The 14631-nt window shown below is 42.9% G+C and overlaps 1 protein-coding gene and 1 long non-coding RNA gene across 2 annotated transcripts; one reads left to right on the forward strand and one right to left on the reverse strand.

Annotated features, from left to right (window-relative positions):
• Window positions 1-3812: 3812 nt before the first annotated feature.
• On the reverse strand, window positions 3813-14091 carry utp6 (UTP6 small subunit processome component). Its single transcript, XM_086157117.1, has 19 exons — window positions 13849-14091; window positions 13401-13485; window positions 13283-13324; window positions 13012-13104; window positions 12509-12556; window positions 12339-12402; window positions 12125-12243; window positions 11859-11936; window positions 11679-11760; window positions 11370-11451; window positions 10831-11009; window positions 10153-10232; window positions 9977-10054; window positions 9170-9349; window positions 6896-6976; window positions 6535-6644; window positions 6331-6397; window positions 5907-5979; window positions 3813-5748 (listed from the first exon to the last, which is right to left on the reverse strand). Exons 1-19 carry the CDS (start codon window positions 13938-13940, stop codon window positions 5594-5596), a joined length of 1788 nt encoding a protein of 595 aa, XP_086013243.1. The 5' UTR covers window positions 13941-14091; the 3' UTR covers window positions 3813-5593.
• Window positions 11323-12561, forward strand: LOC147228831 (uncharacterized). Its single transcript, XR_015106959.1, has 3 exons — window positions 11323-11796; window positions 11904-11945; window positions 12522-12561. It is a non-coding gene; the product is annotated as an uncharacterized LOC147228831 (long non-coding RNA).
• Window positions 14092-14631: the final 540 nt, after the last annotated feature.

The raw sequence follows: 14631 nt of genomic DNA on the forward strand, positions 1-14631 counted from the left end.
AGCAGGATCTTCCCAAACAGCTGGAACGCAGCTGATATATGGCGTTGCGCCCCCGCCGGTAGGCCCTCCCCGAAATGGATAAGTAACCTGGTTATTTTCAGCGCGTCACTGGCTCGCCTCCAGTGATCGGTTTCCGTCGGGGGCGCAGCAGCAGCAGCAGCAGCAGCAGCAGTAATAGTGTGTGTGTGTATGCATGCGTATGTGTGTGTGTCTGCGCCCCGTTATTTCCGAGAGGACTTATGAATTGCGCTTGGGGTGTCCAAGAATGTGTTTTGTCTGTAACTGCGCACATTCCTGCAGCGCGCCGTTGCATGTTGCAGACTCATTCAAAGTGCTCGGCTGTTTTTTTTTTTTTTTTGATAGTTTGTTTTATCGATGCTGCCGGAGAGGTGATACACTTCACCACCCCCCCCCCCACACACACACACACCACCACCACCATCACCACCTCCTCTCCCCCAGGTTCATCGCACCTCTCCCGCTCCCGCCCCGATTTGCAACGTGTTGGCGGACAGCGCCCCCTAGTGGCGGCGGCGAGCCACGACACCCCGCGTCGGCGACAAGTCAAACAAAGTGTTGTTGTTTTTCCGGGGGTCACGTGCTGCGAGGGGTTACAAATCCTAATGGGATTATTCATTTTAATTCATTCATATTCAAACACAAAATGATATCTTGTTGAGATTGAGATTATTTGCGTTGCACGTTTTCCCGTGCAGTGACATTGTATGGCAATACTTTTCGCTGCACTGCAAAAATCCTTATAAGAGTAAAAAAAATAAGCATAAATAGTAAAAAAAAATATCTAAATCTTTCACAAAATAGCTGATTAAAGTGGGGGAGTGACCCGAATTGAAAACCTTGTCAACCCTCTAGTGTATTTTATAGAGGATGAGGATTTGTTTCCACTTATTTACACTTTCTTAAGGCCTCAAAGATCAATATTATACAAGTTGTCTTATGTTCCCCTCAAAATCACATTTTATAAATCTCTAGTTCTCACAACACAGCCTTTTGTGGCTGCTACATGTAGTCTTCCCGTCATCTTTTAACATGAATTCCTCACCTTTTCTCATACGTCATTCCAATATATTGTGTGTGTGTGTGTGTATGTGTGTATATACATATATATATGTTTGTGTGTGTGTGTGTGTGTATATATATATTATTCATTTCCAATGTCAGCTTTTTCTCTTCCACATTCCGGACCATTTTTAAGCATGAGAACTCATCGTATTTGTATATTGTTGTTTTTTTTTTGTTTGTTTATTGTCTTCTGTATATGTTTGCTCATCTCTGTAACCGAATAAATCACTACAGCGTTGCTATCTTCCCGGCGTCAGAAATATGTTCCTTCCCATTCCTTTGTATGTTGGGGGTCATGCTCTACTTTCAGTGCCCGTGGAGACTCTTCTACAGTGCCATCATTCACACTCCGCATGACAACCCGGGGCGGAAGTCGATTAATCTGCGTTCAAATCTCAAATATTTTACCACCCTTTTACTTTTACCCTGGAGGCAACTATGATTTTAACTTAAAAACCAGACAGCTATTTGAACCGAATGCATTTTTTTGGTTTAAATGTAGCTTTCTCCCCGAGGCTTCCCGTTAGTCCATCACGAAGCGCGTGTTTTATTTTGAAAGAGTGTACCGGAAGTACCGCAAGTGATGTGTTTTTCGCCTTGACACTGAGTGTTAGCCACCGGCGACTTGAAGCCCGAGAGAATCAGCCGGGTGCCGTCTTTGAACCGCCGCTTGATTGGTCACTCCAGAAACCGCGGGGACGGATGTTCCTCATCATCTTTATCGTCAGGTTCGCGTCAGAGACGTGTCGGTGAGTTTTGGACGTTTGTTTTCGACCCGTGTTTGCACTCCGAACGACCTCCCCCCACCCTCAGCTGTTCCGCCGCCCGGCGATCCACTGATCCGTGATGAGCTCATTGGACCCGGTCACGTGATCGACTCAGGGAATGACGTCATCGCTCGTTGCAGGAGTCGGGTCTCCAGATCGGAGAACACACGCACACTCACAAACATACACACATCAAAACTGGAAGTATCAACAGGCTACTGATTGCTTACGAACCCCCTCCACACACACACACACACACACACACACACACGTGTCTCCCACGTTAGGTGAAAGGTCATGCTCAGTGTTTGCTATGTGTGACGTCACAATTCATGTCTGCACCCCCTGTTGGGGTGAAAGCACCTGCGGGCTCCCTAAATCTGCGTTGACCTTTGTAATTTAGAGCGTAATAAAATCATTAAAAGTTCATAGACATACTTGTTCTGTAATTCTGCTTTTCTCTTCAGGGGTCACGACAGCAACTTAACCTTCTCCATCAAACCTGTTCTCCTCTCTCACACCGACTCCCTTCATTTCCTCTCTCACTACATCCATAAATTTTCCCTTTGGTCTTCCTCTAGACCTCCTGCCTGGCAGCTCCAATTCCAGCATCCGTCTACCAATATATTCACTATCCCTCCTCTGTGCATGACTGAGCCATCTCAGTCTGGCTTCTCCGACCTTCTCTCTAAAGCATCTAACATGTGCTCTTCCTCTGATAGACTCATCCTGATCCAATCCATCCTGGTCACTCCAAAAGAGAACCTTAGCATTTTCATCTCTGCGACCTCTGGCTCCGCCTTTTTGTCATTGTCACTGTTTCTAGGCCATACAGCATCACTGGTCTTCAATCACATAGTATCCCTGACACTTTTCTCCACCCATTCCAACCTGCTTGAACCTGTTTCTTTACCTTATAGGTTTGGTTTGCATATTTGGTTTTGGCAAAAGTTTTACATTGGATGCCCTTCCTGATGCAATCAGAGGGGCCACCTCAGGGAGACACTGGCGATTTACTTATTCCGTAATACTAATTATTTTAATACATTTTGTTTGCCTTACTCAACAGTCAAAACGACCATATAGACATACAGGACTATCTCAGAAAATTAGAATGTTGTGATAAAGTTCTAATGCAATTAAAAAAACAAAAATTAAAAGCTATGTCACAGCCATGTTAGTGCACCTGTTTCAAGCATACAAGTCCATTTTGATCCCCATCTCGCTCTTTGGGAATAACCATTACAAAGATTGCTTTTCTGTTCAGACCCTTGACTCCCTCCACAAATACTGAGTTGAATCAAATCATCAAAAGTGGTCTCTCCTTGGACATCTCAGATGGAGTTGTAACTTATCTTGGCTGTCTGCTGACTTGCATGTTGTCATTGTAGCGCAGCGGGGCCAATAGGCGGTGGATGCCTGCGACACCCAGCTGTAGGCGGCCCTCGAGATGGTCTCTCCCACCATGAAAGCAGTCGTGGATGCCGTGTGGGCAGTCTGGAGCATCGGGGCCTCCATCTATGACTATATCAACACCAACGCCATGGAGGAGCGCATCCATGCCCTGGAGAACGTGATCACCATCCACCAGTGCGTGATCGGGCTGCTGTCGGCAGGTATACTGGTGCTGTTCACCTACGTCCTGCTTAAGAAGCTGTGAGGACGCCCTGAGCAACTGGTTCGGGACGACGTGACTACAAAACGCTGTTTCTCAGTGCGGTCAAGCGTTTACCAAAAAACTTCAGTCTGAAGTCTTCGGGCGACACGAGACGGGCTCAGAAGTACTTGTCTAATGCAGGAGCCGTGAGGAGAAACCGGCAAGAGAATCTATTTTTGGGAGAACACACGCAGCATTGTGGTTTGGAATGAGGTGGGCTTGTGAGTCGACATGATTCCTTGGGTTATGAAGGCTGCTATTGAGAAGTTTTCTTCTAATGATTATCTATATTTTAAGAGCCAACAACCTTTTTAATCCATTTTATTTATTTGTATTTCCACGTCCCGAAGACCACCGGTTAGCGGGTAAATTTTAACCTGAGTTCCAGAGGCTCTGGAACATAAAGGATATTTACAAACAGGAAGAAGTCATTAAACATTATATTTCCAGCTTATCCTGCACTCAGAATGAGAGATGGCTGGAGCCTATCCCGGCTGTCGGGGGCGAGAGGCGGGGTTCGCTGACCGGCATTCACAGGGCCACACGTGGAGACATAAAAACATTCATACATATACACCTATAAAACAATTCACTCTCATTTTGGTATCATACAGAGGCATGCAACCATTAAACTCCACACAGAAAGGCCCCCTGTTGATAGAGAACCAGAGACCTTATTGCTATGAGGCGGAAGCGCTAACCACTGCGCCACCAGCAAACGGGAATCTTTTCATTTAATGTATCATTTAGAAAAAAATCTTAACCATTATGGCAAATAATGTTTAAAAAAAAAAGAACTAACTTAGGCTGAGTTTTCAGGTTTGTACTGTTGAACACTTTGGACTTAGAATGACCTCGATAGAATCTGTACATACGCATCAGTACTTTGCTTCATAGTACTTGTTTCTTTTGCAAAGGGATCACTACTGAAATGTCAACCTCTGCCTTAAAGCATTGCGTCTGCACCCATTTTCCATTCTCAACCTCGGCCTGGTCCAGGTGTAGAAGTGATAAAATGATTGTAAAAGCGGCGCCTAGAGATTACAGCGAAGCTGATTGTCTCTAATTACAGAAACAATGATGCCAGCTGACGACGTCTACAAACCCACTCAATTATTCTTGCAAGTGACAGCTGTGTATTCAGAATCCTCAGGTTCGTGGACAGTGAAGGCGTCTGATGTCAGTGAGTTGTAAATCCAGAGTCCGCTAAATCTACAGTTATGCGTGAGTAACCAAGAATGGCAGTTCACTGCCGTGGCTGAGCTTAAACTACCTTATGTGTCAGTAGTAAACGTTTGTTGTCTGCAAGTCTAACTTGATGCACTTTTAAAATGAACGCTGTTACATTATTGTGTTTAACTGCTGTGTAAGAACACATAGAAGTGACCTTAAGAACTGTAAATATGTGTGTGTATGTTGTTTCTTTTTTCATGTCTGATGAAGAATGTCAAGTACGCCGCTTGAAGCTTATGGTTTTCTGCATAACGCCGCGTTAAACTCTGGAGTGAACACATTTCGACACATGGCTGTATTAAATTTTCATTGAGGTGTAGAAAAACAAAAGACTTATTTTAGAGAATAAAAGGGTCTTTCAATTGTCCTAACAACCTTTTTTAACCAAGACTGTAAATTATTACTCCCAAGACCCAACTGTCCCTGGTGAGCTATAAGAGAGAACACGAGGAATGAGATTGCTTTATTAAAAATAGCTTTTTAACGTTCCAAACACGTTATTCTTTGAAACCGAACTTCCTGGGAATATTCCCAACATTTCGCCGATATCAAATCCAGAGCAAAAACTTGTGCCACGGCGGCAACAGAACATCAGCTGCGGGCAAAAGTAGGTAATTTACTTTTAATATCGCGGGAACATTTATGTTAAAAAAAAAAAAAAAGGACAGCGAACACAGGAAATTTCCCTGGTTTCTGGGTAAAGTCAGTCAAAGAATTAGACAAATCGCCTGGGCGGAGGAACTCACGGTTTCCTCAACTTACAAACCTGAGGGGCCATAGCTGAACACTGGCTCTCATCTAAAATTCGGATTTCTTTTTCTATTTACGCTCGCTTGAAAACTTCTAGAACTACTCAGAGGTGTCCAGTTTGGAGGAGAGCGTATTTGGATGTGAATCTCTCCAAGCTCTCCCCGTCCAGAAACTTAGTGGCCCTCCAGTGGATCTTGCCGCAGTTTTCCGGCTGACCGAGGTTTCCCATTTCCTCTTGGATGTACTGCAGCCACAGATCTTTTTAGGAGTAGAAAAAAAACAACAGCTTTTCATGGGTTGCGGGGAGTAAACAAATGCAGCTCCACTAACTGGATACAATCGCATGTCCATGATAGGTGAGTAAAAATAAAAGTAATTTTGAGCCCCAGCTCCTTTTTCATGAAAACTCATCTCACCTTCATCGGAGGAGCCGAATTCTTGCAGGGCCCTCTCGTAGTAGTCCCTCAGATTCCCTATTTTAGGCGTCTCCTGAAAGAAAATATATCAATGTGCACGCAGTTTCTTTTTTTTTTTTTGGTTGCACTAGAACTCCACTAATAGAGGGTTATTTCAAAAAGAACCTTCATTCATAACATTTAGATTATTTTCTGGCAGTTTTCTCGCAAGTTACTTTGTGCAGATTTTTATTGAGGTGATTGCTGCTGATATTATGATTAAAAAATATTGTTACAAAGTAATATTTTTTTAATATCTCTAATATGTAGTTGAAATTATATATATTTTTTGCCATTTAAAGAATTCAGTATATGAGATACCTGTTCATTAATATTTGATTTTACCTCATCCAGGCCCGGTCAGAAATAGTTATGGTATACTTACTTGTTCCTTCTCAATTTCGATCATCCTGGTGAAAAAGGCCACAGAGAAAGGACGACTCTCTTTGCAACTAAAGGAAAAGAGGAACGCGTTTCAAAATTTCTGATCTTCAATAAAAAGAAAAAACACGAACACAAGTTTCCCCTTTGGGATAATTCATTTTTTGAGATGAATGAGCAGATTACACACGCACACACACACACATACCTTGTGAAGGTCTTTCTGGCTTTCTTGTAGCCTCCAGTGGAGTATGACCAATCAAGGTAGGACTCTTTCATCTCCATGGAAACTGCAGCCACTGCAGACAGCAGTGCTCTCTGGGAACATGCAAGAGAACAAACATGTCTGCTGAGCGCCCTCAGGCCGAACCGGCGCTGAGGGCTGTTTGTACGCTTTGCTTCGTCAACACACCCCCGTGTTAATCTGCAAGCATTAACCCTGTGTAGCGTTCGTTAAAATAAAATGGCACAGTAAATGTTCCGATCTTCCAGGACAAGCAAGAATCCATCTTTGTCCTTGAAATTTTTTTTTTTTTAAATAAATAAACTTTTTTTTTTTGACAGACTACCTTGAAGATAGCTTCTGTTTCCTCGGGACTCTGGGTGGCCGCGCTCCACTGGACCTGCAGCTGCCAAATCGGTAGACTCTCCTGTCAGGCAGGGAGGACAAAAACGACAGGGACCAGACAATATTAAAAACGGCTTGTGAACATCCTTGGCGCGACTGGGGGTCGAGTGAGTTATAGTGCAAACTGTGACGTGACAATATGGGCTGTATGGCCATGAAAATCATAGTTTTTTTTTTAAATAATCAGGCATAACTCACATTACAGTGTGCAGCTTTAAGTGTGGCTTTCGCGCTTACCAAGGGTGCCTTAAGTAGCAATTATTTTGAGCACGTTGGGCAGCATTGACCACATTCTTACCAGTCTGAGTGCAAATGTGACCTGGGCCGCGCTCGGAGGGACTCCCGGTCCCCTCGTTGCGCGGCTGTCTAGCCAAGAATTCACATTTTTGTGCAGTGTTGTGAAATGATTTATGTAACTTTAACTTTACTGTTCTGTGTGAAACTATGCCTATTATCTGAACCCATGTCCATGCTGTTGAAAATATCTTCTGCTCAGTGGAAAAGTACTGAGCGTGCGAAACTCACATGGGGGGACCGGTGAGTCAAAATTATAGCATGTACTCGGCCTCGATGAACAAGATGTCTCTTGCTTAATCAACTATCTGTCTTCCAAACAATGACTTCTTCTCCATCTCATGTGCAAAACCAAGTAATCACACCTCCTGAAGGATGTTGGCCTGTAAGACAACCCCTCCTCTTTACATAAAAACCCAGCCTGCCTTCTGTTTGTTGTACTCTCCTGCAGACTACTCTGTGCTCTGCATGACTTGTACCTTTTGGGGCCTCAAAATAAACATCCAAAGACCATTCTGACCATTCTTTGTTATTGACCAATTTTCTTCAAGTAGCCTCCAAAAAAAATCCACAACAGCAATAACAGCAATGTTTTTTGTTGAAATGGCAGCTTGCTTAAAATATCTGACATTTTAAAAAAAATTAAAAAGTTCCAGTTGCTCTTAGCGGTTTGTGTTGTAATGCCCTTGTGCTTTTAAAAAGTGGAGTTTGGAAAACGTACTTATATTGTGTACCATATTGTCTGTAATGCTATGCGATGCAACTCAGCGCCATCATCTCTAACCCTAGATTAACACATACAAATGTGTTAATCCACCACAATTGCTTCAGGGTTGAGAAAGACTTGCACACTGTGTGCATGTGGTAACCCTTGTGACTCAGCTACTTCTCAGGATCACATTCTTCTGCAATTCCCCAACTTTTATATCAACTGACAAGAAAGCCCACGGCTCAGTGATGCATACCCATAAATATACAGCAGATAATCTGACGTGCCGCCATACAGGGAAATCTCAGCCCAGCGTTTGTATCAACAGTAGCTTCCAGATCACTGAAAATTTCTTTGGACTACTGACTCGATTCTCAGTTCCAGATATTAATTATATATTAAAATCAATCATAATATTATAAAGTTCTGGGGATACAAAAAACAAATCGCATCATGATGGTATTCATGTGAAATGCAACGATTTTTCTTTCGGTCTTGCACTCTGAGAACCCCGAGAGCTGCATCGAGCTGCACTGGTTTTTGCTTTTCGTTGAAGTCTGTGACGTGACGATAGTGGACGACTTTATTCACGATGTGAAATGCAAAAAACTCAAAAAAAAAATCCGGTGTAGAGAGTGGGCCTGCTTCCTTTTTTTAAACTGGTGAAGTACAGGATTGTAAACTGAGGGTCCTTCTGGTCTGACCGCTTTGTTATGACTGATGGAGGATATTTAATCAGTCTTCTAGCTGGCCGTCTAACTTGAAAATAAGCATCAGGCTTTTGATTAAAAATGATCTCATTCAATTTAAAAACTCCCTGTTGTGTGCTAAGTGCATGAAGAAGAGCTTTGACTGGATGTTGGAAAAGGCTTACTCAGGCCGATCCCTGACAGATTTTCTCGGATACTCAATTCCCCCCCTGAAATTTCCACCTACACTTGCAGGGTTATGAAATATAAGTGACGGAACCGTGACAAGCAGGTCGGCGGAGAGCAGGTTCAGTGGTAACTGCAAGACTGCACCGATCTGTGAGTAAAACCAATATTTCTAACGGACGGCTGAAGCTACATGTGTGATTTTATTCATAGTTCTGAATGATCTACTTAGCTTTCACTGTATTGTGAGGTTCCAGACTGCTGTTAGTTTTGTGCTTGCGTTCGACGTGAGGAAAGGCTTTACTGGGAACGGTACGAAATGGAAACGTGCGTGTACCTTGGGGTTCACTTGTCTGAGAGCGTCCTGGAAGAGTCTGCCCGTGTCCCCGCTCCCCAGCTGCATGAGGGTCTGCAGGCTCAGGCTCCATACTGACACAGAGTGGCCGTGGCGCTCCGCGGCTGCCGTGGCAACGCCAGCCGCCCCCTCGGCATCTCCGGTCGCGAGTAGGAGCTGCAGCTGGTCGGGAGGGGAGAAATTATTAGTTCCCGCACACCGGCGGCATTCGCTGAGAGTTGGTTTAGTAAACTCTCGTGCGTCTTCATTTTCAACTTTCTGCTCCGTTGCGATCAAACATGTTCATATCAAAAGACTCGATCTGTACTGGCCAAATATGCAACAAGCCAGTCAATAGCACAGATCCAATTCGTATTATCAAATACAAACTTAACTGACTAAAAAAAGCTCCTGGCTGAAACAGAGGCTTATCACTTGTTACCCAATCTTGTAAATACACAGACATCAAATGATACATCTGCAGCAAACTCAAAAGAAAACTCTGCAGGGGATTTTGTACACCGGGGGAAAAAAAAATATATAAATTCTTTGCTCAAGTACAAAATCCCGTGCTTTGGATGAGCACATGGACTGAATCATGGTCTCGCTCTGGTTTTCCATGCCTACTTCTAACATCTTTGTGCACCAGACCTGAACAGGTAACGGGACTTTTTTGGCTTCCCGTTAAAAAGCCGAGCATGTCTTTGAAAGCCCGTCCGATACCGTTTTCAGATATTGTGTGTGAAAAAGGAAAAATTTGGCGAGACGTCCATAAAGACACACGTTAAGCATTCATGCACGCTGTCTCACCCAGTTCTTGTAATAATTCTCCTTTAGTAGTGAAGAGTCATGGGCACGTCGCATCACCCCCAGCAGCCGCTCCTGTCTCTGTTGTACAAAAAAAAAAATCCACATGTCAGCACCGAATGCGCGATTACACACACACACATACACATATATATAAAAAAGATTTATTTTTTACATACCTTCTCCTTCAGCTCTTGGATGTTTGTCTTCCGTTTGACCCTTTCCTGGCAGAAGGCGATGTAGCAGGACCACATGGCCTCTGGAGCCAAGAGTCAAATTATTGTAAACAACAAATTAAAAAAAAAAAAAAAGTAACAAATACTGCAAATACTGTGCATCACTGTCACTGTTCTATGGAAGTATAATCTAAGTTTGCTTTTGACTATTTCATATTGAGAAAAGAAAGTTTTTGACACTTATTCAGTTTAGGGGAAATTCAAACACTACACAAACAAATGCTGTTTTAGTAACGCGGTAACATATCTTAATTTTTAATACATTGGTTTAAATGGAAAATGCTTTTCTTTTATAGGGAAGGGCGATGTGTTGCTACATGTTTATATACTACATTACCCAGCTGGCTTGATGTTGCACAGAGTCGTCGGAGAAACGAGTAAGTACAACAGCTGCCCAATGAAGAGTATGTATATAGTAACACATCGCTGTTCCCGGTTTGTCAATGCAACAAAGAAGGGTAGCGTGGGATAACGTAGCGAACAGCGCTCTGGCTTTCCAGCAGGTGAAGCGTCCACACGATTGAGAACCACGGGAGCCAGTCAGAACATTTAGGCTGTCACCAAGGGTTGGAGTCTAATGTGTGCATCCATTTACTTCCTCCTTTGCGTCCGCAGATGTACCTGTGTTGAGACTCTTGATCCCTTCCTCGTAGACCTGGCAGCAGCGCTCCTCCCTGCGATTGACATCCGAGGCCTGGCCTTTGGCGCTCTGGAGCTCCTCCCCCGCGCCGGGGGCCGCCAGCTCCCTCTTGGCCATGAAGTCCCAGGTCACGCTGTCCTGCGTGTAGTTGGTTTGTAAGCTGTGGGACGAGCGAGATAACAGATTCGGCACGTTTGGACGAAATAATGCGACCACAGGACGGTGGGAAGGCCGCCTAGCTGTAGGGTGAATTACTGGGAGTAATTCTACTTTTGTTGAATAAATTTACAATTTTACATCATGAGCAGTAGCATCAGTAACCTACGAATACAAAACTTGAGTCATTTGAATGTTTTGTTCCTTATTTCCTGATTCCTTGGGCAATTACGGTGATGGTACTTCATGTTGATTTGACATCATTTCCTGCTTATTTCAAAAAGGTCACAGTTTCACCCTGTAGTTTGGAAAAACAACAAGATGAATTCAAGGAGGAGAGAAGACCACGCAAGAAGAGTCTCACTCCTGTATGATGGCCTCCCGGAGGTCCGCAGTGAAGTCGAAGACGGCGGCGATGTTCAAGAGCGAGATGACAAACTCCGCTTCTGTGGAAACACAAAGAACAAGTGGCAAAAGCAATGCGACTTTCCGACAAAACGCGGCTCAATATGGACACAAAAACATCATTATTACTGCTGTTTTAATATCTTTAAAATGACAAAATGTTACTTTTTAGGAAATATAATTTATGAACTGGAGGTTTGTGCAAGACGGATCTGCTGTATCTTAATAATGTATTTGTTTTTGTCTCGTTCATGTTCGAAAACCTCACCTTGGATTTTTCCCGTGCTATCTCGGTACACGACCTCAGCCAGTTTACCGCTCAAGATCTCGGGAGAGAACTCGTATTCGCCCTGGAGGAGACGGAGAGGGAAAACACCGGTCACAGCGTGAGTGTGTGAATTTTTTTTTTTCCTTCCTTCGGCCTGTTATCAACCTGCGGCGCACTTACGATGTCCAGCTCGGCTTGCTCAACGACTGCCTTCTGCTTCCTCAGCTTCTCAGCGTGCAGCAGCTCCATGCGGAAGTACTAGCGCGAGTAAGAAATGTTTTTAAATTTTTCATCTCATCATTTGAACGATATCTTAAATGCCTGTCATGCACTGCAAAGAAGTTGAACAGAATCATTAATTTAGCCGTTGGCTGCTCCCTCATATATAATATTTCTTGGAGAATTCCTCCTGTTGAGCAAAACACCCGAGCTTTTGCTTCCTTTACCTCTTGGTAGACTTTCTTGTCACTTGGGTGGAAGCGTAGAGCCCTCAAGAAGAGTTGCCGGGCACTTTCAGAGGAATTTCTATCCTCCAGCTCACTTTTGGCCGCCATCACCCACAGGGCTTAAGACAGAGATGTGAATTTTTTTTTCTTCTTTTAATAATTATATGCATGCATTTTGCATAAGTAATGACAAGGAACCATATATATGGCTTACCCGGTTTGTCAGGGTGGATCGCGAGCATGGCGGAGAACACGGTGCTGAGCTGGTTTTTGGTGGCCTGTGGAGGGAGGGGTTCGGAAGAGGTCGCTGTAAATACGCACTGTTTCCGTTCTGATTTTGCGGTACAGAACGCAAAACATAAAAAGGATCAGATTGCTACACACCCATTTCTTACAGAAGGCCACACGCGAGAGCCAGAGCTGCACATCGTCCTGGGAAAAGACAAGGTAAATGAGCATCATACATTCAGTGGCTCATCTTTGTGCTTCATGATTCTCTGCCTGATCGTATCAATAATTTGAAAATAAAAATTAGTATTGAAAGTTGATGTTTTGTTGCAGACTAGCTGGTGGTATACAACAAGTGAATAAAAAAAAAGTTATCTGAATAAATATAGACAACTCTTACTGGCAAATCAAATTGTTGATCTGTTATAACTGCTGCGCATTAATATAGAAGTTGATTGAACATTCAATTTATCAGTTATTGCCACCTTCAAATGAATTAAAAGCCCCGCACACATGCAGTAAAATTACTAGTGTTTGCTTTTCCTGTGCAAAGCCAAAATACAGAGACATCTTGGAAACACCTTGTACTGCTGATTGAAGAGATAAACTTTTAATTCACACTGAAAAGATAATTTTTCATGAATGTAAGACGACACTACCTTCCACTTGTTTGTCGCTCTTTTGAAGAGGCTGTTTATTCTGTGGATGATGGGGTACTCGATCTCCTCCCGTTTGAACTGATAGTGAATGTGCTGCAGAGGAAACATTAACAACAGTCATATAGCGCAACAGCATCTGACTACATCAGAGACAGTGCCATTGAAATTGCATGTAGGTTTATAAGTACAGTGTTAAGCCACATGAGAATATTTCCTGAGACAGATCATTGCTACCTTTGGTTAACATAAGATGGGAAGTGTGGACACTTACCGCACGCCTAATCTTGATCAGCTCCAAAATGTTGATTTCATACTAGAATTTGATGACATTCAACGTTAGATGCAGTTCATTTCAAACCCGGGCCACGCTGTGGATTGTGACACCCCACCTGTATGTACTCTATGAAGTCCTCCCTCTTTATGATCAGCCGGTGAAGCTTGTATTCCAGGGCCGTTACTTTTTTGATGATAGACCTGCAAAAAGAGACAACGCTAAATACTTCCCCTGTGCTATGACAAAAGGGGGTTAGAAATCACAAAATGGTGTTGTTGCTGCTTTATTCTATGTGGGATTCAGAGGGATTCATGAACCCCATTTCCTGATTGAAAAAAAATGAATAAATGCTTACATATTCTCATCTAAAACAATTAAACATCCCGATCATTTCTATGTAATCTAATGATTGATATGCTTTCCCACGTATCTGAATGTTTACTTGTCATGCAAAGAGCCAAACCCCTCTACTGTTTGAATGTTTATTATAGTATAGATTTGGCTATAAACAGCCTTGCTGAAAGGAATGAGTCAGTAAAGAGAACATATTATTGTTGCCTTACTTTACTTCTTTTTTGGTGAAAAGCCCCACTCTTTCCAGCTGCTCCAGCTCAGGGATCCTATCCTCGATACGCCTCTGAACAATTTCCGCCATCTTTTCAACGTGGCAGTTAAGGGCTCAGGTTGAAAAATGATTTTTCGACAGGACAAATCTGTATTTCGACTTTTAACCTTAAATGCCGCAAATCCTATGAGCACCGGGGTTGCAGATTCAAGGAAAGCCTTCCCTTCCACACATGGCTGGAAGTTGTGATTACCGGCTCTTCCGGTTCCGACGTTAAATAGTTCCGTGTAGAAACACCGTGCGCTGGGACGATTGCGATTACAATTAAGGAGAATAAAGCAATAATAGAGTGATAATAGAGCAATGAAAAATATTTATCCACATTGAAATAAATATATTTACATTTTTTTATGATTAAATATATTCAATTTCAGCAACCCATTATTTTCTGTATTATGGTCATCTCCAACCTTATTTACAAATGAATGTGTTGTTTTTTTTTTACTGCCACAATAATTCTACTTCAGAAAATACATTGTAATGGAATGCCCCTTTCGTTATACGTTTCAATGTGAGGCCATGTGTATTTAGTTTAATTTCTAATATTTTTATATTTTCATTGTCCCTAGAGCCCCCCCCCCCCCCCCCGACATCTGTGAATTGGTTTATAAGCATCTAATGTGCGTATGTGTGGTTCAGTTGCGATTTTATTTTCTCACAACTATAAATATCAACAGTAATTCTTTTTATAACTATAAATAGTCGAGTTATGCCGCCTCTG

Source organism: Fistularia commersonii, chromosome 12, assembly GCF_037954325.1.
Source record: "Fistularia commersonii isolate RoL2024-O1a breed Wild chromosome 12, RoL_Fcom_v1.0, whole genome shotgun sequence".
Taxonomy (NCBI): Eukaryota; Metazoa; Chordata; class Actinopteri; order Syngnathiformes; family Fistulariidae; genus Fistularia; species Fistularia commersonii.